The sequence below is a fragment of the Phasianus colchicus genome, chromosome 1 (genome assembly GCF_987193195.1).
Source record: "Phasianus colchicus chromosome 1, bPhaCol1.hap1.1, whole genome shotgun sequence".
Taxonomy (NCBI): Eukaryota; Metazoa; Chordata; class Aves; order Galliformes; family Phasianidae; genus Phasianus; species Phasianus colchicus.
Window position 1 is genome coordinate 31647675 of NC_143436.1, and position 27533 is coordinate 31675207.

Here is a 27533-nt window from a genome sequence, read left to right on the forward strand (position 1 = left end):
GAATCATTTGTTCATTTTAATTCCACATACACGACTGTCAGTTGTCCCCCCCCCTCTTCACTTTAGGGGCCATTAGCAGAGCAGTTCTTAAGTCTTAAAAAAAAAAACAAGAAAAAAAAACAAACAACAAATACAAACAGAAAACTCAACATAAAGCCTTCAGCTCTAATTAATTCATACAAGAACCAATATATGAAGTGTATTTTTTCCACTCTTAAGAGAACTTTAACCCTACTTTTTATTTACGCAACTAAGATGTAGTGTTACAACTGCATGAGCAGCTATGAGAAACTCGCATGTGAACTCTGCCCTGAAGTTCAGTGATGAATCTCTAGTCTTCTCATCAGGACTTTTCATTTTCCAGTTGATTCTCTTCCTTTCTCAACTTCAGAGTGCTCAACTTCCTTATGATTCATGTAACTTAGTCCCCAAACCTTGAGCATTTGGACAGCTTCCAATTTCAATTGAAGTAGACAGAAAAGTTAAACTGAATTTAGAAAAAACAGTTAAAAAAAACACCAGACACGATACTTGCATGAACTAGTTGTTGAACAGGATAAGTTAAAGTCCTTACCTCCTCCTTACAAAACTCCACTATTTTATCCCAGCTGAAAGCTATTTCCCCTATTGTGGGATTTTTGGTGTTCCTGCTGTGTTAAAATTAGCATACTGGGCAATTAAGCAAGATCCCTAAGGGCTCAAATTACAATAGTTTCTGTGAACATACAGCTGCCCTGCGCTCAGCTGGCATATCCAGCAGTATGAACCTGCTGCAAACTTCTCAGTAGGTACTTCCATTCATACACGTATCTATGACTATCAAAGAGAGGAGGAGGCACAGTTTTCCTAGTAATTCCTGGTCCCATTTCTGGATTTTGGTTAACTTAAAGTTCAGTTTTTGTAAGATGATCTGTTTCAACATTGAATTTACACATGAATATTAAGTTATGCTCACAAGTTTACATCATGGTAAGTTATGTTTATTCCCAGCAATGACATATCATAGAATGCTAAGTGTTAGTAGCAGCAGTTCAAGTGACAAGCATTTTTACTCCACTAGGAAAGTGTTCACTTTTACATGACCAGTATTTCCTGGAGAAGTGCTTAACAGTTACATATGGTTATAAGAAGCAGAAAGAGAGAAAAACAATCTGGAAGAATCAAAAGCTACAGTTAAGCTCAGATATGTTCAGAAAGACCAGATATTGTTTCTACTCCTACCCGCTTGCTTTTCATAGCTCTAGCAATATCTGACAGTTTGCAAAACGTCTCAAGAGAATTCCCAGGAAAAATTCCAGAAAGACAGGACAGACAAGTGCACCACTGCCCTGTGCTCCCCAACAGGGTATAACTGCCAGCAACCGTGAAGAAATCTAGGTTTCTTTGTCTATACTACACTTTTGTATGAATGTGTCAGTGGAAACGGAAGCAAAAAAAAATTCTGTCCTTTTTCCCAATAGCAAGGCCAAATTTATGCTACAGGAAGAAGTTGGGGGGTAAGAAATGATGGCTACACCTTTAAAATAAGAAAGTATGAAGAGAGGTGGCCTTCTACTCATCCCTATTGTTATTTCTGAAAAGATGGCTCAGTAAACAAAGGTGACAAGACATCCTTTTATTCAAGGCAAGTCAGCCCTTCCTCTCTGCTGAGTTTCTATCAAGGAAACATTATGAACAACAATGAATGTACACCATCCTTTTGGGGGGAAAATACTTGAGAAAAACAGCCATTGATACAGAATGAGTCCACACAGTAGCTGTCACTTCTATTGTGCAGAACAGGGCGCATGTATCACAACCTGAGAAGAATTACAATTCCATACAACCTCATAATTTAACACAGATATCTAAAACTTGGAACAAAAAGAACATGTATTTAATATAACCACACAGCCAATGTTTACAAGTCCTATTCCCAACACTACTTAGAGAAGGTAACTCGGCACACTGTTCAAAATACCTGTTTTACCTCTACATGAAACCACCTTGCAGCTTTCACATTTGAACTGGTAACTCTGCAGCAATCCCTTCTCTCACCTAGCCTGCGACATCTGAAGAATTATCTTCATAAAGCACATAAGTATCCACAGAGCCTGTAACTCCCTGAAAAGCACCTGCACTTCTGCACTTGTTCTTAAGTTCTCTGAAAATACATTCAATGGTATTTTAATTGCTTCTGATGATCCTCTAACAAAATCCTGCTTTAGCTCCATAGGTGTAACCTGGTATTCAGTGTTCCTTAAACTGCTACCACAAAACAGCAATCTCTCATCTGAAAGAGAAAGCGTCCCTTATTTGTAACAGCATCACATCAAACAGCATTTGAACAAAGTGATGAAGACAAAGGCTGAAGCAGTTACAGGTCTTGGGAATTTTTAGAAAGTTACTCAAACAAGTTCAAATTAACCCAAACAGTTCCGAAAACATTCCTCAACAACTCTGCTTCCATCTTCAGTGATACAAGACACCAAGACATAACATGCAGTGAGAGACATCCCTTTACATTTGGATGAAAAGATGACATCAGGAAATACACCTGTATTTTCTAGAAACAAGTCAGAACCCAGGATGATTTTTTTCAGTTTACATAAAAATAATAATAATAAAAACTCAAAGCAACAAACCCACCAAAAAAAAAAAAAAAAAGCTTCCAAAGCTTCTGTAGCCATGCTTTAGAAAAAGTACTGTAACTACTGAAGCTATTTTCTTTTTTTTTCAAAAATATCACTGCTGTAAATGAAGATACAGAGCACATAAGAACAGAGATTCCAGTCTCAATATCTAATCAACACACTAATTAGTTACTATGTAAATAGCTGTTTTTTCTCTACTAAAGGCATTCCAGTTGGGAGCTTCTACTACTTATCCAAAATAATCATTTGTTGCTTTTATATCCCATATTATATTGACAAGCACTAGTGGAATAGTGGCTGTCTTTAGGAAAGGATAAAATCACTTTTGACCTTAAGGATTTGTGAAATTACGATGAAGAACTATTATATCACTGTACTTTCTTTGATGCTATCTTACTGGGAGAACTTGAACCCAAGCTCAAAGCCATTCACACGGTTTTATGCTGTACTTCCCTAACAGATTTGTAAGCTGTTGCATGAATGTACTTCACTCGATAAATCTGCCAAGAAAAAGATGTATCAGAGAACATGTAATTTGAAAAGAACGTGTAATTAGGAAAAAAAAAGTCTAGGTTTTCCACAATGACTTTAAAAAAAGTTTTTCCTCAGATCCATGGCCTATTATTCATGACCTCGATCAAGAAGCTTTTTTGTTATTTAAGTTTTCAGGCTTAGAGTTTCTTTGAACACACTGCATACTCAGTTCATGCATATAACCCTAGTACTGCCCACACTGCTTTGCACTGCAGCAGATTACTGTGGAACATGATGCTGCATTAGCTGCTTTCTCCCCATATTCTTTTGTCCTTAGGACAAAAGAAATCCAGATCAGAAAGAACACTAAGAATTCCAGTTAAAGAACACTTCAAAATAAAACAAACAACAAAGTAGTAATGACTGTTGTAAGATTAGAACACCTGCTAGAAATGTAATGCAAGTGAACTTTGTGCAAATTGGTTTGGGTTTTTTTGCTGTTGTTTTTCTTCTTTGGAAAGATGTTGCACAGAGGCTGTTTGAATGTGCCCCAAAGCTTTGGAGAACTTAGAGCTAAATGTACTCCATTTCCAAACTCTCCAGATAAGAAAAAAATGAATGAGAGAAGGCAGGAACAAAGATTAGGAGAGAGATGCTTACTAGGGAAGGGCCATTAAAAAAAAATAATAAAAAAAATAAAAAATCAACATATCTCTTGCACAGTAATGTTGATAAAACAGAAAACGTTCAATCTTTTTTCAACTCTTTTCCTCTCATGATTGCTCATAAGAAAAATTCCTAGAAGAGCAATTATTCAGCATATTTATTAGCACTCTGAAGAACAGAAGGGAAGTTAAAACACCTACAGAAGAGTAAATGTTTTATGTCCACTAACTTAGAACTGTCACCTTTGACTAGAATACAGAACAGCGAAGAGCTTTCCTTTAATGCATGCAGGTAGGAGAACCTTGCTGCTACACAAGCTGTCTTAGTGGAGCTGATTTTGCAGATACTCTTGTTATCTGATAGGCATAAATACTTAGACAACCTCCTTTACGCTTTATTTAAATGCATTCAGACCTCTCCTAGAAACTAGAATATGGGCTTACCCATCTACAGTTTTGACCTGCTTTTACTAGTTGTATGAGACAGGGAACATGCACATAGTTACTTCCCTTGATGTAACACAACTGTACTGATGGTATTTGAAGACTCTAGAGGAGTTTTTATGTAGGCAGAACAGTATTATCATGCATGTATTCCTTATACTGAAGGTAACCCTTACACTTTCCTTCAGCACTCTCATTGAATGCCAAGTCAAATGCCTAAATCTGAAGCTAAGGCTGTTAAAGTTCTCTCCACTCTGTATGATTGTCTAACAGTCATACTGAAAGACAAAAGCCTCAAGCTTCAAAACCTATGTTAGTAAATTATAGTGTTAGCTTACAGAGGTGAGTGACAGCAGGCACAGGATGAATGACACACTAATCTTTGCGTGCTTACTGAGAACACTCCCTGCCACTTCACCTGTCCAGGAGCAATTAGGAGGGAGAGCTCCAGGTAGCATGGTCAGAGGCACAAAAGATGACATTCTAATAGCATAGGAGAGTTTAACTAACTAAACTGCAATGCTGCTAAATATTCATGTTTAGTCACTGGGAGTTAATGTATCTAGTGCTCTGTGGCAAATATCATATTTTAGGCCTTCATGGAATCAATCAGCAGTTATTCACTTAAAAGGAACAACAACAACAAAAAACAACAACCAAACATCTTCTTTAAAAGTAAGATTTCAGAGCAGTATGGCTGCTGACTGCAGTAAGAAAACCTGCTGGTACAGCACACATCCCTGTAGTTGTAATACTGGAAATCTTCCACAATTAGAAAAGCAAAATTGCAAATACCCTTACCACCTGCCTAAGCTACCCCATTTTCACTTAGGATCTACATGGGCACATATAAAAGCCATAAATTATCAGAAAAAACAATGATCATGTACAATTTGATTATGTACAATTACATTTCAAACTAGTTGCAACACAGGATAGAAAAATATCCAGCTTGTACAGAGATTGCTAGCAAGGTCATTGAGTATATGGAGTACAGTTGTAGTTACACAACAGCACAATGAGAATGTAAACAGCAAGCAAAACCTTTGAGAGTTTTAGGCTTTTTATTTTTAACTGTTCTCCAGTGCTCACAGAAAAAGTAAAATTCTCATGAAACCTATTTATATTCAAGAAAGAATATTCACTCCTTAAACAGCACCTGGCAACATATTTTTAAACGAGTTTTGAAATCTTAACTATTCAAAAGGACTTAAAATGACTTTTGTTAATTATTTAATTCTTGATTGATCATTAACAAAAACTAGAAGAGAAAGCAAGTCTTATGCAACAAGTTTCTCAAAAAGGAAAGAACTATTTATTTATGTACTATTAACACACAGCACCAGCACACTTCAAGTGGACACATGCTTGTAATTTTTTCTATCAGTCCAAGCTATAAAACCTCATCTGTTTCTCAGATGCAAAGCCTCTTCACGTTTATCAGAGAGCTTTCAAAACACTTAAAAACTAAATTATCACTTTAGGCAATGCATCTTCCTGCACTGAACAGGTACAGAATCAGAGGAAGGCCAGGTGGTTTTACCCATTAGATGTCATATGTGGAAAGAAGTAGCATAAACCCTATCTAGCATTAAAAACAATCCCCCACTATTTCTGCAGCATCAGATCCAGTTCACCTGTAAACTCTAAAGAGCAGAAGTTACTTTTATTCTACTTGTATAGCATTTCATGCCAAGATAAATTTGACATGACAAAAAATTTAAGAGTTGGCAAGTGAATGATACAGAACAAAAAGTTGTTCTCCTCATTGTCTATCAGATGCTTTTCAGCACACCATGAACACACTGGAATGCAGCAGCAAGCCTTCAGCCTACTGTACTGCTTTCTCTGTAATGCCACTGCTGACTGCATAACAACTGCCAGCTAAGGAAGTCAGGATAAAATTGTGTATGAGAATTTCCTGTTCACTGCTCAACAAAAGCATTACAATGAATCATTTGCAGGACAGAAAATCTGAAAACAGGAGACTTAAGTTTGTCACTTGCTCTGTGATTACAAACCAAATTTCATCTAATAATTTTTGATAGTCTGAAGCCCACATAAAATCTTAAGAAACGACCTGTGGTATTGTCTACTACCTTTGGTAATAAAAAAACCCACAAAAATTAAGGTTAAAAACAAGTTAAAGAGTACATATGCATACTGCACATATAGGTACACACACAACAACCTTTCTAAAGGGTAAACTAAAATAACCATTTACTGCAGAAGAAATCTATTGCAAATAAAGTGTCTTCTATAACAAATAACCTACTCAAGAGCACAAAAGAAAGACAAAATAGCAACCCAAAGACTTAATGCATTGTTTACAGGACACATATGATGAAAAAGGATTAAACAGAAAGGATGAAAAAGGGGATTACAGAATCACAGAATGGACAGGGTTGGAAGGGATCTCAAGGATCATGAATCTCCAACCCCCCTGCCACATGCAGGGCCATGAACCTCCCCATTTAATACTAGACCAGGCTGCCCAGGGCCCCATCCAATCTGGCCTTCAACACCTCCAGGGACAGGGCATCCACAACCTCCCTGGGCAGCCTGTTCCAGCACCTCACCACTCTCTTAGTATAGAGCTTCTCCCTGATGTCCAATCTAAATCTTCCCTCCCTCGACTTAAAACCATTTCCCCTTGTCCTGCAGTTATCTACCCTTTCAAAGAGTTGATTCCCCTCCTGTTTGTAGGCACCTTTTAGGTACTTAAATGCTGCAATGAGGTCACCCCACAGCCTTCTTTTCCCCAGGCTGGACAAGCCCAGCTTGTCCCTCACCCTGTCTTCATATGGGAGGTGCTCCAGTCCCCTGATCATCTTTGATTAAACAGAAGGATGAACAAGAATTTGTTCAAACAAGCAACTTTAAGGTTCCAGCCCTATCTACAAAGGTACAGCTCATCTAGTTACTAAATTATATACTTTTAAAAATTTTGAATATCACTCAAGCCTTTTAGGAGTATTCTAGAAAAGTCACAGTGTTATCAGACTTGTATGGTAAACTAACACGAAAACCAACTGCCTTCAGTCCTAAGAATTCACAGGGTGCGAAGCAGCACATAACTAAATAACATTAAGCTGACTGACACTGCAGTGTTATGACATGTACATAAAACTGATTTTTCAGACAGCCATCATTGCTTTTTACTGTTCCTTAAACTCCCTAAACTATTAATAAGGCATGATGCCCAGTAAAAGCCTAACACAAAGTACTACATCGCATTAAGCAGAAAGTTTCCCACTGATCTATTTACAAGCTGGTCAGACACTTTTGGATGGAGTTAGACAGTGTAGCTTTCTTTCTTAAAGAAAAAAAAGAAATCTATAACTATTGGACATAATACAGCTTATAAAACAACACACACTTTGCCTCTCAGTCTTACCTCAGCCCATTTAAGAATACAAGTCATGCAGAAAGTATGACTACAGTTCTCAGGAAAACCAATCTCTTGTTCCAGAAGGCAGTTCAGACAGATGGGGCATGTGTCACCATCGTGTAATAAAGTAGAACAGGAACAGCTTTCTTCCATTTCTTCACCTGTTATTATTAACATTCACACTTAGAATTTTTGTCTGTTTTTGAAACAAAGTCCTTGTAGATTTCAGTAATAAGGTAACAAAATACAACTGTGCAGAGAGAAGCAAATTAATTAGATTTTCAAGTCTACTGCAGTCAACATACTGACAAGAGGAAAAGTTACAAGCATATGTTCCAGGTGAAAAATATCATACAACATTTCTTAGAATGCTGGGCCATGATTTGCCATTAAAAGAAAGGAAATTTAGCTCTAGGATTACTAACAAGAATTAGGAAAGCATCACAAAGTATTTTCCACTGACTACGAAGTCATTTACTCACTGCTCTTCTGAAAGCTCCTCATATAATTGCATTGTATCCACAAAATAAATTACTCCAGCATATCATCTATTCATTTCTGTATATACAGACTTTACCTTTAGTTTTCTACTTTAAGAACTACTTTAATCCAAACATCCTCAGATATTTACCTAATAATGTACATTTAACAAAAATTGAAGCATTTTTTATTTAAATTGGAAATACTTTTATAATACCACTGAGACAAGAACTTTTTTCTTCAATGGCTTTCACCCTAAGTTAATTATTTTTTTAATAACGATTGCCATTCCTATTTTTGTCCTGCTACTAGAAATCAACAAGTAAAATCCAGAATTCACACAAAAGGATAAGTGCACTTTAAAGGCTGAAGAAAAATATTATGTTGAAATAGTGGCTACACTTACACAACTTCTGAAAGAACAAGCAGCATACCAAGTGAGGAACAAATTTAAAATCTAACCTTTCACAGCTTGAACTTGAATAATATAACTTGGATGCTTTATACATAGACTTTACCTTCCATGCCTTCATGCTTTTGACCTTCTGTATCTTGAATGCACTGCTTTTTGTTCCTCATCTTCTTAAAAAGTAGTCTGGAAAACAGAAACAGCTTACACAGTTCATTTGTGGTGCAACTTGAAGATAAAAATGACCACTATGGATATAATGAACCCTCTCAATTTCATTACACTTTGTAGAGTAGAAACACACAACATTAAGAGTCAGATACACATCATTTACAGTCTGTTTGCTTTTTATGAGTATCATTAATGCTGTCTAGCAACTGCTACTTCCAACTTGAAAACTGTTTTTTTCCTGCAACAAATGCAAAGTTTTTGCACATTTTAAGACTTCCAACAGTGCTTTAACTTTTGAAAGTTAAACACATTACTAAATTTCTATTCAAACCACATTTAATACTGCAGACCTGAGGCAAACTTATTGGTATTTCAAGCCCTACTCTTTAATGGCTTCACTAGAAAAAGCAGCAGAAAAGCTGAGAGCACCACCATCACATCTGTCAGCTAAATCTCTATGTTGCCCAAAAGCTACACTGGTTTTTGCTTTACTACCTGGATACCTGGAAGTGGGAAAGGCAGAATTTGCCTCCTAAAACTCTTCTTCTGATCGAGTCTTTACTGTTTGATCTTTGCAGTAGCAAGTGTTTTAACGACCCCTCTTAAAAAAAAAAAAAAAAAGAGAAATGAGATGATCACAGATAGCCATTATATAACACATTCCCTGCTTTTGTAGACAGACCAAGAAGGCAGGGCTCTGATCTTTGTGTCCCAAACATAGTCCACTAAAGAAATGGTCAGAACTGTGAAACTAATTAGAAATCTGTAGTTTGAATTCTAAATGCCATCAACGTTCCCATTAGAAACTATTTCTTAAGTTCTTCCCCAAAGGGTCACGTTATTCAAGTCGGCTAGGAGAAGAAAGGAAAAATTAAAAAATCTAAGGAAATGAATAGTGGTGCATTTATAGTGATGTAACAACTGACACATGAAGTCATCACACTTCTGCTTCTTTTCACAACTTTCTTTATGCCCAGTAAACAAAGTGCAGTAATTAGATATAGTCATCCTCCAGTAACAGTCTATGGACCAGTCTAAACAGAAGTAACACCTGTTTATTTTAGGAGGACAGAAATCAAGATGGTTCAACAAGATCTCCAGTAAGCAAGCACAAAATAATGCCCAACACTGGTGTATTCTTGTTGCCTTAGGGGACAAAACTCAGGAAACATCTGTATATAATCTCTCAACTTAGACACATGATGAATTTAAAGGAGGGATTTATTGTGACTGCTCTGTTTATATAAAACATTGTGTGTTAAAGAGAATGTCTACTACTTCCATTTTTATTTAATAACTCAAAACAGTTACAAAGCTGAAACAATAATCAGATACACATGCAATGTATGGGAACACACTTGGTTAAGAAGGTGACAGTAACACCCTTTACTTCCAAGGTCTTTAAGAAACCTTGAAAGGTTTAAGACTCTTCCCTCATATTTTTATTGAAAAGTATATTTTTAATGAAAAAAGCATCCTGACAATTAGACATGTGCAAAACCAAAGTTTAGTAAGTCATGATAGGACACAGAGCATCCTCTAGATATCTCCATATGGACCCACCACGATCTGTGGACTGTTGGGAGGCCAACATCCAACTGCTGATGAACATCTTAAGAACTTTTGCCCTGGACCATCCTAGAGATGGACTAAGGAAATGGCATTTCCAGTGGCAGCTGAATGTTTGAAAAGCTTTTCACCTACCTGTATCACTTAGTCTATCACAACACGTATCCCTTAAGAAGAAACTATTGGGTGTTTCCAAGTGTACATCAAGAACCTTCCGTTCTCTTTTATTTGGAAAAACTTGCAAGTTGTCTAAAGTACCTGAAAGGTTGACTTGTTTCAAGTGACACCTCAGTAATGTTGTTTGCCCTTCAATAAATGAGGACTGAACTGGGAATCTGGAAGCATTTATCCTGGCTTTATTCCTTTCTGTAGAACTTCCTAAGAACAGAACCAACACTCAAAGGAGACCATATAAAGAGGATCTTTATTTTCAGTCTGCTCAATTTGCACCTTGCCTTCATTCACAAGAGGAATGTCATAGAACCAACAATCACGAAGCGAAAGAAAGAAACCAACTCTAACAAAGAAACAGCTCTTCTCTATAGGAAGTTTAAGTCTACTCATGTAGACCCAGAGTCTAAAGAATCAGAGCTATTCAGGCAAGGAGACACTGCTGATTTAAAAAGTCCATCCAAACCCTCTAGGGATACAATTATCCAAGACAGTTAATCTAAAAGCCGGCTGCCACCAAAAGAAGCAGCTCTGTTTCTCACTAACAGTGATAGTGAGCAGGCTCAATTAACTAAGAGGCAGACGTGCCAAAGAAACAGCAAAGAACAGAATGGGTGAGTGAAAAGACAAAACAGGACCGTCTCTTTTGATGGCAGCAAGGTGCTGGAATAACTAAGACTTGTCCAACTTTCTCCCCTAAAAGGAAACACCAGCATGGCCAACTCAGTCGGGAACTGGAACTGGCTCCCCAGGGCACTGATCATGGGACCAACCCTGCTGGAGCTCAAGTGGTGCTGCTCATCAGAATCACAAGCATCAACACAGCTACTGGGACAATCCACACAAACACTGGCATTTCTGCAAAGTAGGAAAGGTATCAGGTTTGACCAAAATCCCTAAAACCTAGGGATATTTATTCTCTTTCAAATATCCATCAAAAACACACTGAAAAAGTTATCCCATATACATGAATACAGACTGTGCTATCACACACAGCTGAGCCTCACCTTATTAGGAAGCTCATAAAGTGCCAACTCTGCACCACTGGTACATTCAGGGTGACCACTGACAACCAAGATGGCCAGTGCTTAGGTAAACCAAGTTTGCAGTCTAAGAACTAAATGAAGCTAGGCTTGCTAGCCAACAAGGAAAAAAGAATAATTTTGGAAGTTGTAACAGCGCAGTCTCATTTTATCTGATGTATATATTCACAGCTAATACCTAACCTGTAATTCAGAGCTATATTATATCCCTTCTAGTTCTTCAGCCAAACTTCTCAGGTTTGTAAGAAAAAAACCCTTTCTACTCTGACAGGCAACAAACCATGCTATAGTCAAGTCTCTGACAGCTCTTGAGGATGCAGAAGTATTGAGGACAAAAGCCACAGAGCTTCCCTAGGCACTGGAATAATGCTGCTGCAATAAAACTGCCACTCATAACACTGCTTTCCAGAAGTGTTCTGAATCAAAGACAAATCCCTAATCTTTACAGAAATTTACAGCTTGGCCCACAACAGCTCTAAGATAGAACAAATGCTCCCTGGGTTTAATGCATGTCATGGAGCCACAGTTAATTGCCCACATGCAGAAGCCAGTTCATTCAGAGTAACAAGGATGAACAGAAGGTTCTGAAGACTAATACAAGATGATGAAAACTATATTCACAGAAGTTAAGACTGTTTCATTTTGCTTTCCAAAACTATTATTTTCAATACAAAGCAATAAGCATTGTACTTGTTCCATATGCTGCTGACAGAACACTCAAGCACAGTGATAGACATAACAGAAACAAACAAGCAATGGGAAACAAGCCACGTAACACTCTCCCACAAAGCGTACAAGTCAGCAATAAGGAGTTTCTGCTAAGTAACCTGTGACTAGATTGTAAATCTCAATTTCACACAAATAATAGGAACTAATTGCAGGTTAGATACTACTGTCATGATGCACATTAGCTCAAGCAACTAAACCAAATCAGTGCTAACTAATAAGTCTGCCTCTTGCTGCTGAAGGTCCTTAGTCACACGTACACTTCTGCACCCAGAAGGGTTAGTATTACATACCACAGCCAGCAGAAATGGCTCAGTCATTTCCAAGAACAGTTAAAAAATGCTTTTTTTCTACCCGCTTGGAAACATCAATATTTTCATGCTTTCCACCAGAGAGTAGATACGTGGCAGTAGGTCACTGAGGCCAAGTATATTCTTGCCACACAAGCAACTCTTCCAAACCCAGCCATGTCAAAAACCTGGAAAAAAAGAGTCTACATTTACTCAAACTTTGTTAGTCACTCTATTTACTTTTCCCCCATAAACTAGATCCGTGTTCAGCATACACTACTAACTTGAAGTTCCTGTCCCATTGCTACACTGCACATGCAACATTCCCACAAGATGAATGAGCATACTTCAGCCAATGCTATGGCAACACAGCAGGACTTGCTGCAATCACTTCTCTGATGCTAAAGAAACCAGGAAGACATCTTTATGTTTCTTACTAACATCCTGAACACGCCCAAGGAGCTGGACTTAAACTGTAGGCATGCAGGAGATGAACTAAAAAGTCCTTGCAAAGACAGTGACAACTGAAAAAGCTAAGGCCTTTCAGCCGTGGAAGAAAAAAGGATGGCAAAATTCATACAGACACTCACACATAAAGCTAATACAACATATTAGAATTATGCAACCCACAGGCTCATATAGCATTTTATGGATTTACTTCAATGGAAACATGCAAAAGATTGCACAGAACCATACCCATGCTCTTGTTAAACAATACAGAACTGAGCCCCCCATTAAAAGTCTGCTGTTCTTTTATTTTAAAGATCAGATAAAGTATTTATGATACCATATGCTCTTTTAGTAGCTATGAAAAGCTGAGTTTCTGTAAGAAGCAATTTCAGCTTACAAATGTTCAGACATTGATTTAAAAGCAAATCAGAAAGACAAAGAAAGTAACATGACCATTCAGACATGTTTTTCCTCACAGAAGCATACTCTTAGAAAAACATTATGTGAAAGCTAAGATGTAAAAACACAGCCCTCAAGATCCTTTTCACTTTGAATAACAGTATTTTATCAGCATAGGTCAAAGACCTCTTATAAATCTTGCACCAGAAATGCTTTACTTTTGGGAAGCGGTGTAAAAATAAAGAGCTTACGAAGGTTTTTATCATGACAATTGAAACTGTTTTGAGCACCACTGTATTTTGCAGAAAATCTCCTATGGTATTTGTAGAACAAGGCATTAGATGCCACTTGAGAAGTAGTAAGACAGATGGGGAGTAAGCAGTTCCAATTACTGTTCACTTGCTTTCACGGTTCTGACTCAGTGATCACTTTCAAGATAGCTAAAACAAGCTAGAAAAACACAGCCAAGAATAGAAGAAGGGATGTGAGAAGGTTTCCTTGATGCTGATAGTGACAGACAAAATGTAACAGAAACTATTTGCCATGAAAGAGGGAAAAGCCAGATGTGAGCATGAAAATCTATACTGAAAAAAATCACAATTATATTGACCCAGAGAGAAGGATATACTTTACCCTCCTTGCTGAGATATCTTAATTTGGCAACATCTTGAAATCCTAGGGAGTTCAGACCTAACAGACAGCTTTTCTTCAATTCAGGGGACTTGCAATTACCTTTTGTTACACTTACCCACCCTCAGGGGCCACCACCTTTTGCGTCATAAGTCGCAAACTAAGAACATTCAAGAAAAGCGAAACTGCACAGAAGCACTTACTCAGTAACTGTATAGAAAGCAGAGTATTTCCTCCTCTCCTTCCTGGATCTTTACAATCACCCAAGTGATTTGTTCAAGCAGTCCAATTAACACTGCTCATCTGTCCTGAGAACATAAGCACTGAGTATCACTATGGCTCAGTTCCATTTCAAGTTCTCCACTTCTCCCGTGGAACACCGAAGGTAGAAAGAAGCATTCACTGCTGCAGCACTGTGTTGCTGCTAAATGGATGGACTTATGTGAAGACTTGAAATCCACCAACATCTGGATCCATCTTTGTTGTTGCTGCCAGTCAAACAAAAGCCAAGCAGGAATACAAGTGTTAACTCACTTGATGCCAGCAATAATTCCAAACACTAGGAGCATCAGCCAAGTTAACTAACTCACAGATAGTACTTCTGAAGGAAGATTCACAGTTAAGTGGTACTTAAAGACAGAGCAAGTGCATTTTAGTGGGAGCTCGCCAATCCTTACATCAAGTGCACTAAGACAGACGTTACTGCTAGTGCCTCGCAGAAGTGATCAGATACTGCAGTTTACCACAGCATTTGGCTTCAGAAAACTGCTTCTAGAAGACTCCTTCAGTATTCTACTTGATACCACAGAAGTGAAGAAATATGAAATAATCTTAGAACTGTAAGAATGCCACCAACCACAGAACGAAATTAAAACATTATCTGCACACATTTGCTGTGATGGTAGACACTGCACACTGGTTGTTCCATGTACCAAACTGTGACCTAATGCACAGACCATTAACCAAGTTATCCTCAAACCTCTTCAACCACAAACACACCTTTTGGTGCAGACAAAAACTTGCTTTACAGTAGACTGACCAAACAATCTCTAATGAAAGCATTCCAATACCCAAAAAGTTAAAATTCAAACTGTGTGTTCTCCAGGGGAGAAAGAAAGGTAACACCAGTGTTTCATCAAGACGGTTTGTGAAAAAGCATTACTCCATAAAAAGAAAATGGATGAAAATATTCACTTTAACACTACATACACAAATATGCAGATACTCATATACCTATGGCTGCAAGCATAGCTGTTCATAGCTGCATCTAATATAAAATATATTCTAATTTTCCTACTTCATAGATAATGAAACACAGTATTTCGATCATCCTTTGTCATATCAGTTAACAATTCTGCCAGCCAAAAAATGACAGCTTCCACATTTGGTTAAGTTTAATTAGCTTCTCTTAAGACTTTTAGTTGGAGAAACAATCAGAAGTGTCATAAATATAAGCTGTAGAAAAGCAGTACATTCCTAGAAGCAATGGGTTTTAAAACAAACAAACAAAAAAATAAAACTCCAAAATACAAACCTCCTCACAGGGAGGAACTGTTGGTTGAACCTGGTATGGGCTACTGAAATACAGACTGTGCATATTCAACCTTTGAGAGTCCCTCCAACAGTCACTAAGCCTCTGGCACACTGCCTAGCCTATGTGTAGAGATGGGATGGATAACTGCAGGATAGCAGAACAGCAACTTTAAGGAACAGAAAGACAAACAAGCATTCGCCTTCCAGCAGCTGCAACCCTCCAATTTATTTCATGACCACAGCCAACTTCCTATTCAAAGGAATCATCCATATTTGGTCCAATCCTCAGAGCCAGAAAGAGATGTTCACAGCTTGTGATAGCCTCACCACTGGCTTAAAAATAACCACCATGCTCATATCCTCTCAGCGCGAGCTTACTGTTCTTCCAGGTAAGGCAGGTACATACAGATGAAATAAAGTGTACCCATGCTGCTGAAAAGCCATGAACCAGTCCTTGTTCTGAAGTATTTTTTTACGTAACACGTACATTAGAAACCTCTGAGATTTATGGCTACAGGAGAAACTTTAAGGCATATTATCTCCACATTTGCAAAACAGGCAAATAAAGACAATAAGAACAGTTCTGATATACATAAAAGCTATTTTCCTCTTCAACAGTTTGGCAGATTAACCATTTTAGAATTCATTCATACAAACTGTTGCACTGAAGAATCAGTTCAGATGTCAGTAGGAACTGGAGTGCAACTTATTTACAGCAGAACTGAAGCGGAAAGACATTACATAGCAAACTTCAAATAGGTTTTGCACATTTTACTGTGCTCAGGATGATGGAAGACTGAGAGCATTCTGCAAAGAATTCCTCTAACAGGTAAAAACACGTTTGTAACCAAAGCACTCCATATATCACGAGCAGAACCATGTACAAGGCAAAGGCCAGAACTCACACTTGTGATGCTATTCAAACTACAGTCAGGTGAGAGCAAAAAAAAAATCTCTATCTCCTGGATGTTTCAGAAGAGACAGCTACAATAACTACAGAACATAAGCTTACACTTTCACACTAAGGCTAACTCAACTACCATCACATACTGTGTTTTGAGTACTGTACACTGAAGCTCAAAAACCTCACTAAATTCCTAGAGAAGTATTCCCAATCTTGAATATGATCTGAGCCTGAGATAAAGTAGTGATTTCAGCTTTACTGTTTACAGAGAAGGTCTGGAAAATACTCTTTCTTAATCTCTCTCTCACCGAAGTGATCTCATGTTTTTGTAAAGACAAATTTACTGTCCATTCTGCATACTCACAAGTAACTTTAAAGCAAGTGAACCATGGAAAAAATCCTGTGAATTTCTTATTTGGCCCATTTATCACTTCAGAACTCACCACATTAGCTACTGTGAGCTACTGAAAAAATCTGCAGAAGTCCAACATTGTGACTTCATGTAAAAGCCTAAAAAGCCCTTCCTCCTCTCACATCTCATCTCCTCTGAGAAAAACAAATAAAAACCTTAATATTCCCAAAATCTCTACAAGAAGTCACTGGAATCACTTCCAACTCCTTTCCACAGAGCAGGAGCATTTTTTGTGCATTTCTAAATACAGCTTCCCGGTTAAAAATAAAAAGAAATGCTTAAATTTTGATTTAATCGATTAAATCACAGCGTTTTTTAGTCACTTTGCCATTTCGTTCAAGGAAATCACTGCTCACGTTAAGAAGGAAAGAAACTACGGTGAACTGACTAGAGACTTTCCCCATTGCTTTCCCGCGACGAGAAGGCTTGGATGCCCAGTTTCACTAAACTAAACTACCGCTCCTTATGATCCAAAGAAGAGTTAAGCACTCACTACATTAACGATTCAGAAGCGTAACACGAGCCACGAAGCTAACAGGGCTTCCCTTTAAGGCTACCAAGCCCCAAATCCCCGAGAAGAGTTATTCAATCAGAAGAGGCGTTCCCATTCGTCCCATAATTACGGCTTAAGCAACCGCATCGCTTTCTTATCAGAAGGCGGTTCTTTCCGGCGGCAGAGCGCAGGGACTGCTCTTAATCAACCGCTCCGCCCTCCCGCCTTATCGCGTTCTCGCTAACAACTCGCAGCCGACTCGCCGTGCGACACAAAAGCATGATGGGAGGGAAGGGAGCAGGCTCGGCCTTACCCCGGTCGCCCCGTTTCAAAGTTACCAATGCGGAGACGGGCTGTCAGCGCGGCGCCCGCCGACGCCGCTCAGCGCTCACCGAGAGCCGCGCGCCCCAAACGCGTCCCGCCGCTCCGCGCGCGACCGGAGGAGCCGCGCCGCCGTCGGTCTCTCCACGCAACTTCCGCCGCCGCGCGGCACAACGCGCGCTCCGGGCCCGCCGGCGGCACGCTTCCCGCCGGACGGAGGAGCTTTGTTCGCCGCCGCGCTCCACGTGAGCCCGCCGGGGGCCGCTCCTCCTCCCGCCCCGCCGGTCCTCCCCTCCTCCGGCCGCTCCGAACGGCGGCCCCGGGGCGCCCCTTTGTCCTCCCGAGGCCGCGCGTCCCGTCCCGGCGGCCCCGGTGAGGCTCCGCCGGAGCCGCGCCCGGGTCCCGCCCCCCGGGCCGCGGAGGGAGCGGGCGGGCTCCGAGCGGCGGTGGAGCGCCGGGACGAGCTCGCCGCCCGCCGCCGTTTACCTGGCGCCGCGGCGTCCTCCTGGGCGGTCAGCACCATGGAGCGGAGGCTCCGCTTCCCCCGCCCCGCGGAGGGCCGGCAGGGCAGGGCCGGGCCTGGCTCAGCGGCCGCCGGGCCACATGTCCGCGCGGCCGAGGGGCGGCGCCGGCGGGGGCCGCGCGGGGGCGCTGTTCTGCCGCCTTCCGCTGCGGGAGGAAGTGAGGACTGAACAGCGTGGCGGCGCGGCTGAGAGAGCATTATGGGAAAGGTCCTCCAGAGCCACTTGAAGGGGGGAGGGGCGGGGGGGGCGCGGAGGAACACGTGACTCGCCGCCTGCTGGCGGGCGGGGGCGCCGCCTGCTGGCGGAGCGGGTTCGGGGTGCGCTGTCGGACTGCAGTGACGTCATCTGAGCGCGACGCGGGTGGGGCGGAACTGCTCCTCCTCCTACATATATATATGTATATGTATACATATGTATGCATATATGCATTTAATAAAAGCGGATCTGGGCAGCTCGTTTCGCCCGCGCGGCCTGTCTGATGGGGCAGAGCGGGGCAAAGTCTCCCTGGGTGTAGCGGGGGTCTCCATGTGCTGGGTTACGTGGCGACGGCAGTTGAGGCACACGAGAGCTGTGAGAGCAGGCCGGGTGCAGGGGCTTTGGGCTGCCAGGCTGTCGGCTGTGTGGTGCCGGGAGGCCACCTGTCTCCGTGCCAGCGTGCTGGCAGCCCCTGGCGTACATACAGGGCTGCTGAGGGCACACCGGACACGTGGCTCCTGCCCCACGCCTCCCGTGCTGAGTGAGGGCACGGCGAAGGGATGTCCGAGCTGGTGTGAGTCAGTGCTCGGTCCAGAGCACTGCTGTGTCCCGAATGACCAAAGTAAGGTCTGCACCAGTGTATGTCCATTGGCAACCTTATTAGTTGCCATGATTACTGACAGAACATTAATTAAGGATTATCTCAGGAGAGCTTGACTTAAGTCACAGCAGCCTGTAGGGACAGTGTGTAAGAGGAGGTACAGAATGAAAGGAAAAGACTTTTCATTAGCAGGCTGCAGAGAAATGTAATAAGAAGCAAGACTCTAGTGATAAGTAGAAAAGCACAGATGGAAGGAGGAAGATAAAATGTCTGAGGTAAGTTTAAGGGTTATTAAGGTTAATGAATGCTATCATTTAAATAAAGGAACAAGCTATTTTGAAGGACGATATGAAAGGAATCCCTGTTGCAGGTTAAGAAAGATGACTTTCAGTACTGCATTTTGAATAGACTGCATCTTGAATGACCCTCAAACCAGGCACTGAAGCAATTAAGAAAGGGAAATAGTAGGGGAAATCAACTATGTCTTTGATTAGCTGGCCACTGAGGTGAGGTTTGGTGGTAAGGAGGGCATACTATACAGAACTGCTGCATGTTTTTACTTATTATTGATTTTTTAAATTAAAATGACTGCTAAGTCACTTGGGATTCAGAGATGCAGTGGAAACTTTGGTATGCACTGTTTCTGTCACAGGTCAAAAAGACCTTGCTGTCATCTGCTCATGGTGCACAGATCATATTGCACAGAGGAGACAGGGGAACTGAAGAGGGGTATCTGTGAGAGAGAGGAATGCAAGAACACTCACTCATCATGTCTAAGGTGCCATCTGTACTTTTTTTTTTGATCTTCTGATTGTGTATCTTACACATGCAGAACACAGGCATCCTTATCCTTTGCAGCACTGACCTTTATACCTACTCATACAACTTCAAAGTATATTATATTAGTAGAGCTGCTTTGGCCCTTTCTCACCTACCTTTGGAGGTACATATTGCACATACACACACAGTTTACAATTGACAGAAAAACCTGGGACTTTACTGCTGGCAGCCTTGACTTTTTCTATGTGTCCACAAAGTTCCAGCCCTCAGAGGTTTCTGGTCCTGCTGGGGCTGAAAGATAATGCTCTTTATTTGGATGTCTGCTTCCAGAACCAACTTGTCAAGGGTGAGAAGGCAGTCAGTTCTGCTAAAGAAGGAAAGAGTATGAGTTGTGGCTCCTTTTGTCTGCTCTGTGCATGACAAAAAGGAGAGTGAGGAGTTTAGGTTTTGTACAGGACATACAAGTAGAGGGTTGTGAACTCTGATTTTCTGCTAACCTGTGCAATTCCTATGGTATAGGCACATTCATAAATGTATCAGACTGCACTCATTCAGGTACTTGTTAGTATTTTTCTTAAAATTTGAGAAGTGAGAGCGATTTGGCCTGAAGGGATAGATATAATAAAGGTGAACAGGACAGGAAGAGAAGCATTAGGCTGGGACAAAGTTGATGTGAATAGCTAATTGTAAATCATTACAATTTTGATTAGTGGAAAAGCTTGGAGCACCAGATAATTAAGTTGTCTTACTAGATGTATCTTTTGTTAAAATGAGACTCTTATTTCAATAATCTTACAATTTTTTAGCCAAGCTTATGGTTTTTTTTTACAATTTCATTTTCTTTTTCACACTTTAGAAATGGTAAAAATGCAATTTCTTTAGTATGTTTTTACCTGCTCTAAGCTTAAAATATTCTTACACTGATGCTAGAGATGGTCCATAATGAAGGTAGACACCACAACTCATAAATCCTTTCTTAGACTAAAGCTGGGACTAGTGAAGGCAGCTACTACTACCAATTGTCTTTTGTAGCTAGACTTGAGTATAACTGGTTTTGGTCGTATTTTCTCCCCTTATGTTTTTCTAAGAAAGTTGAGGGGAAGATGTACAATGTGAGAGCAGTTTGGTAGTCATCTCATGCTCAGCCAAGGTCAACTCAGCATAAGGCATAACTCAGCATATGTTTTAGAAGTAGGAGACCCTTTTTGTTTGTCCTGTTTTGGTTGGAGTACTCTGGATACATTTTCAGAATTTCCCTATAGACACAAGAACTAGGAACTTGCCTGGAGCTGATTTTCTTATTGACTGTTCTCTAGCAAGGACAGCTTTCTATGGAAGATTAAATGGAGGTGTACACATGCTGCAGTTTTGAGAAAGGATAGAAGGCAGATCAGTCAGAAGGAGGACATATGCAGGGCAGACTTTGTGAATGAGGTTGTGACCATTTGGAGAAATGGACAACAGTAAGTATTTCTAATATATAGCGTGACACTTTCAGAAATAAGAGTGGTATTAGGAGGAGGGAAGGACATCAATGATGGCAAGGAGATTTTGATGATAATATGGTGTATCAAGGGAAGGTGGTGGATGAAGATAGGAAGGATGAGGCAGGGCATGGTAAAGACTGGGACTCCTTGGACAAAGTAATAGCTACCCATGAGTGCAGAAATTAGGATTAGCATGAAGAGCAGAGGGGAAGATGGAAATACTTGTATTTTTGTGTTGTAAATTTGAAATATTAACTTTAAGTATTCTTTATAATTGAAACAATCCTGTGCCATTTACCATCTACATACTGTTGCAACAAGGCAACTGACCTTACTGTTATTACTTTCTCAGCGTAATAAAACAGAACGAGCTTGAATTGGTATTTTTGGAGTCTTGAAGCTTTCAGTACTGCACTGTGTCTCTGAAAGAGATAAAGTGAAAAAGATTTAAAATAACAGATTGTTCTTCCTTTTGAGATTGATTGATGAAAGCTAACAAAATATTCCATATCCAGGGAATGAAAGAACCATTGATGACATATTGTTTTGGCTACCTCTTTTCAGATACTGATTCAAGCAAAGAACGATTCATCTATTTGGTACTTGTATTCTGAGTTTTTGAAGAATGTAGATATATTCAAATGACATTAAAAAAATAAAAGTCTGTAGTGGACTCCGAGAGTTTATTCAGAGCTCATTTACCCTTTCTGCCCCCATGTAGAGTCAGCTACGTATATATTGCTTCTTTGTTCAGTTTGTGCTTCAAGACCTCTTGAAGTGGACTCTCTCTTCCAAAACTTCATCAAGCGAACAAGTTCTCTGGTTAAAAATTTCCGCTTTCAGACTAATCCATAACCTGGATCCTTCCCTTTGCATCTAAAGCCCGAAGTTTTAGTCCTGTTCACCATGGCCACAGGGAACAGATTGTTCCTTTTCTCTTTGTAACAGATTGATTTTTACCTGCTCTTAACTTAAAATTTCTTCTCAGTCTTCTTCTATTTTTATTTTTTATTTTTTGCAAAATAGCATTGAAAAGCCTACTGAAGTCAAGTACATCAGTCTTCTGTCTATCCTGTCCAAAGGGCCTTGTACTCTGCTACACAATGAATTTGTGATTTGCATAACATCATTTGAGTTTGTTTGTATCTCAGTGTCTTTGAAGTACTTACAAGTGGGTTGCCTGATGACTTTTCCCAGACATTTTTTGGAAATCTCTTTTTTTCTACTTTCCAGCAATGAATTTTGATCATTGCTTCCATTTCAGCTCAGCTTTAGATTGTATTTAGATACCATTCAAAAAAACAAACAAACAAACAAAAAAACCAACCCTGTAAATAAGCAATGTGGTGTATCTCATTTTTCTAATAACACAGTATTCTGAAGTCTCTGTCTTTGGTACTTGAATTCTCATTGCTTCTTAGGGAATTTCTAATTTTGATGTTCTGGAGCATATGTGTATATATCCAAGTAAGTAGGTTGTGTGTTCTGTTTGTCAATATGCATTGAATGTTTGGCTGCAATGAGAAAAATATTTCAGTGCTAGAACTTATCATTCTTTTCTAGTACTAAGCTTTTGTTTGATTGAGAGACAGTGGATTCTATTTATTTATTTATTTACATGCAACATGTCTTTGCTTGTAAACTTTATTGTTTGGAAATATAGCATAAATATTCCATGAATAAGAGAATGAGTCAACACGTACTAATGAGGAATTAAAGACTTCTGCTTTTTAGCCAGCAGGATTGCAAAACTTCTGTCTGCAAAAACCTGAAAAAATCTATTTTGAGAGAATAGCTAATTTAGTTAACTTTGTTTCCTTGTATTTTTTGGTTCACTCCTCATTACAAGCCTCCCATCTCACACAAAGTACTTGTCCCTTTCAGACACTGATACTAGACTTGTTTTACTAGCACAGCATTCATTTTCCTTTTTTTTTTTCCTTTTATAATTTTTTTAATAACTCATTAGAAGGGACTAATCAGCTACTTTTGATTCTACTATTAGTATTTGAACCAGACATATTTACCATTTAGAAAACTAAAAACAAAAACTCTGTTGGTTTAATCTTGGCAACATTCATCTTTAGAAGGATCTGATGGATGGGATAAAATCAGATAAGATTTGGCAGTATGCATTTCAGGTGCACAGTATTTCTGTATCCAGGAGCCATGCATCAGTTCCTCAGAGTTTCCTGTTCAATTAAAGTTATGTTCTGGCTCTGAAGCTGAGGAAGAGGATCTTGGACAAAACCCTAGAAAACAAGACTCTCCCAGTTCTCTGTGGATAGTAGCAATCCTTTTATATAGGATCAGAGAAATTTTGTAATGCTCTTGGCCAGTATTTTCTTCTCTATGCCAGTTAGTGGTCACACTTTGTCTGTACTCTGTGGAGATGGATTGGAATCCTCTGGAATAAATCCCACTGTAGAAATGAAAGATGTTATTAACGGCAAGATTGAATATTATGAAGAAGAAAAGGTTTCCTGTGTTTAGGGCTATGAGGAAACAGGATGTGAGATAATTAGCCATAATTTATAATATATAACCATATTGTTTCCTCAGGAAGAAATGGGATGGGTGCAATCCTGTCATGGAGACACCATTCTTTAATTATTCCAATTATTCCCATGAGCATTTTACAAATATTTTGGCAGTTAGCTGTGACAAACCACATTCATTCACAGTCTTGAAACAAAAAATGTGTGGAGCTTTTCACACTAGCATATAACCCGTGTACATACCTTGCAAATTCTAACAAAAACCCAACAGTGCACTTCTTAGTGAAAACAGATGGCATTCTTATCCTCTTTCAAATCATGTTTTCTAATCTGTGGGATGTTGACCTGTCTAAATTAGCATGCTGGACTGAAGCTGAACCCCTTAATGCAGTGCTCCTCCCTACAAACCTGAATAGGCATACTGGCTTCATTCAAACTTGCTTCAACAGGTTGTGATAAATATTATTGAAAGCCGTGGGTGTAACTGTCACCCATCTCTTGGAAGAACCATAGGAGATAGCTAAGCAAAAGCCAAGTTAAACTCAAATCAAAGGCATACATGGACTTGAACTCTTTGGGTGGAGAGGTTTTGCTGTGCTATGTTTTGAACTGAACCCAGAGTTGTATGTGTGAGAGTGAAATGGAGGTTGAGTGGGAGCAGTGTTAATCAGGAATGCCAAGGAAAAGCTGAGAGTACAGCTGAAGTATTTAGGGAAGCAGAGTCTTTCACATTTGTGCAAATAAACGGAATAAGCAAAAATGTCACACAAGATTCCTTACTCCTCTATCAGCCTCTTCTCACATAGAGTTGTAAGATCTCACACTGTTATCCACCCACTTTCATCAAATTGTGTAGCAGTGCATAATGCGTGAGTCAACCACAACATACTTCAGGAAAGCCTGTGATAAATCCAGCATGAGATGCATGAGCAAGCTGTACATTTTGAAGCTACAATATTTACTAGGAACTGGGGGAGCTACCAGCTACCGAGGGGGATTGCATGTTTCAAGCTGTAACTTGTGATTATGATTACTTTCAGATATAGCCCAAAGATGTGCTATGTGATTGCAGCTGCATAGGTCACTTCTTCATAAAATTCACACTCTCAAAACATTGAGGAATGCCATAAAATGTCAATTTCTGCTTTCTTCATACTCCTCTTTCTAAAGGGAGTAGTTCTTATTTTATGTTTCTAGTTTCTTCTTTTTTTTTTTTTTTTTTTTTTTTTTGCATTAATCTCTGCATATTATTCATTTAAACAGTAGCTGATTAGTGTTTTTAAGATAGATCTGTGTGCTCTATCATTTAATACTATTTAGATATGCAACCTGGTGAGAATTGGAAAAGGAACATTTAAAATTACATACTGAATTTTAAATGACCAATTCCTAATATACTTCATGTAAGATTTTGTCTTTTCTTTCCTTCTTTTTTGACAGAGGAAAATACACATTAATGTTTTTGATTGATGAGGGACTGGGTAAACTATACCTTCCTGGTATATCTTACAATACTTCAGCTACCTAAAGCAACTTTTAAGTGTGAATTCATCATTCTTACTTCTTTAGTTCATGTCTTTATTAGAAATAAGTAACAAATTAGGCATGTCTGGGTGTTACTGTGGAAGTAACTCCTTCCACTGGATACCTGCACTCTCTTACATCAATAAACTTACAAAACAAAAATTTCCCCCCTTTCTTCTCTTTTTTTTTTTTTTATGTACTCTGAGGGATGAAAACATCAGATCTATCAAAATCTAAACCATTACTGGATAATATTTTAACACTAGAATTTAATAACTGTTTCACTTGAATCAGTACTTTTGTACTCATACGAAAATCTACAGGATTTTATATTTTAAACAGATGCAAAAGGGTCAATAGTTGATATTCTACATCACAAGTTTTTTTCTTAAATTGATCTTATCTTTTTTCTTCAATTAACTTCAAGTGCTAGGAGCACTATTCTGGCCTTTGATGGTTCTACTGCAGAAGAGCATCATACACTTCATTTAAAATGCTGAATCTTTAGCACAGACTTCTTTTCTCCAAAATCTTCTCAAATCTTTTCTCAAAATCTTGATTAACTACTACAGTTCAAAGGTGCTCATAAAAAAAAAAATCTGACTTGAAATCATTTTCTTCCTCAGTTGTCCAGCATTTTGAATCTTGCAGTACGATTTGCCCTTCCTTGAGATTTTGAATGCACCAGACTTCTTCAAGTTTCCTGCTGTTGTGGTTCCCCCGTTGAGGAATTCTGTATCTGTGGCTCCAGTTTTTAGCAACAGCAGTAACTGCAGGCTGAACGGGAGTCCTTGAAATTAAGCATGCAGTGCCAATGAGGTCTTATCTAAGGGAAGTTACAGAATCTGATGTACAACCATGTCTCCAGAAAATATGTCTGTTAGAAAAGTTACCTTGCCTTCCTGTCTAAAATGTCTGTTCCCCTACAGTTTCCATTTCAGGATGAAACATCAAATCCCAAACTGTTCAACTTCTTATATGAATATGCAGTGTGATGAACAGGTTGAAACATTGATTCTGCTGACTGTTATGGGATGATAATCATAAAATCATAGAATCCTTAGAGTTGGAAGGGACCTTTAAAGCTCATCTAGGCCAACTCCCCTGCAATGGACAGGGATATCCACAGCTAGATCAGATTGCCCAGGGCCTGATCCAGCCTCGCCTTGGAAGTCTCCATGGATGGAGCTTCAACCACATCACTGGGCAACCTGTTCCAGTGCCTCACCACCCTTACAGTAAAAGAATTTTTCCGTGCATTCAACCTAAATCTACCTTCTTTCAGCTTGAAGCCATTCCTCCTTGTTCTTTCACCACAGGCCCTGCTAAAGAGTCCGTCCCCTTCTTATAGCTCCCCTTTAGATACTGAAAGGCCACTCTCAGGTCACCTCGCAGCCTTCTCTTCTCCAGGCTGAACAGCCCCAGCTCTCTCTGCCTGTCTTCAGAGGAGAGGTGTTCTATCCCTTGGATCATTCTGTGGCCCTCTTCTGGACACACTCCAACAGGTCTATGTCTCTTTCTCTTCTGTACTGAGGACTCTACATCTGGATGCAGCACTCCATGTGATGCCTTATCAGTGCAGAGCAGAGGGTCAGCATCGCCTCCCTTGACCTGGTGACCACACTTTTTTTGATGCAGCCCAGGATACGGTTGGCTTTCTGGGCTGTGAGGGCACATTGCTGTCTCATGTCCAGCTTCCCATCCATCAGTACCCCCAGGGCTTTTTCAGCAGGGCTGCACTCAATCTTTTCATCCCACAGCTTGTATTGGTAGCGCCTCGACCCAGGTGCAAGATTTTGCATTTGGATTTGTTGAACCTCATGAGGTTCACCTGGGCCCACTGCTCAAACCTGTCTAGGTCCCTCTGAATGGCATTGCGTCCCTCTGGCTTGTTGACTGCACCTCACAGCTTGGTGTCATCTGCAAACTTGCTGAGGGTGACCCCACTGTTAGTGTCATTGATGGAGATTTAGAGTATGGACATCAGGAAAAGGAATCAGCAGATAACTAGGGGTGGTAATATCCTCTTTGAATGCTTCACGTGAGTTACCCAGCTTTATCTGGAGGTTTTTGGAAAAGGTATTCCGCATTCACTGTTGGTAATACTGGTAGAGGTGAGGTAGTAACAAGGAAAAACAGTTGTGTTACATTGTTTCTCATCAGAGATGGCTTATTTCCTATTTTTGCTAAGTCTGAGCCTCTGTGGACAGGCTGTGGATTCCCTTTGGTGATTGCTTGGGTCTTTCACAGAGAAGGCAGAAAACACCTCCAGTTCAGTGTTGCACCACTGAAAAGACTAGCTTTTCTGAGAAAGCA

At 39.8% G+C, this 27533-nt stretch overlaps 1 protein-coding gene across 8 annotated transcripts in view; it reads right to left on the reverse strand.

Annotated features, from left to right (window-relative positions):
* The window catches only part of SCAF11 (SR-related CTD associated factor 11), a 38673-nt gene extending 20419 nt beyond the window's left edge, over positions 1-18254 (reverse strand). Inside the window, exons 1-4 of one of the 8 annotated variants that reach the window (XM_090137968.1) lie at positions 18095-18254; positions 12535-12654; positions 8606-8682; positions 7614-7768 (exon numbers count right to left, since the gene is read on the reverse strand). In XM_090137968.1, coding sequence (XP_089994094.1) covers positions 7614-7768; positions 8606-8666 — 216 coding nt within the window. In that variant the 5' untranslated portion in view covers positions 8667-8682; positions 12535-12654; positions 18095-18254. Of the gene's footprint in view, positions 1-7613; positions 7769-8605; positions 8683-12469; positions 12655-17287; positions 17558-17600; positions 17955-18094 lie in introns of those variants that run through there. The other 7 variants (XM_090137966.1, XM_090137974.1, XM_031589552.2 and 4 more) reach the window with 7 other exon arrangements.
* Between the last annotated feature and the right edge of the window lie 9279 nt (positions 18255-27533).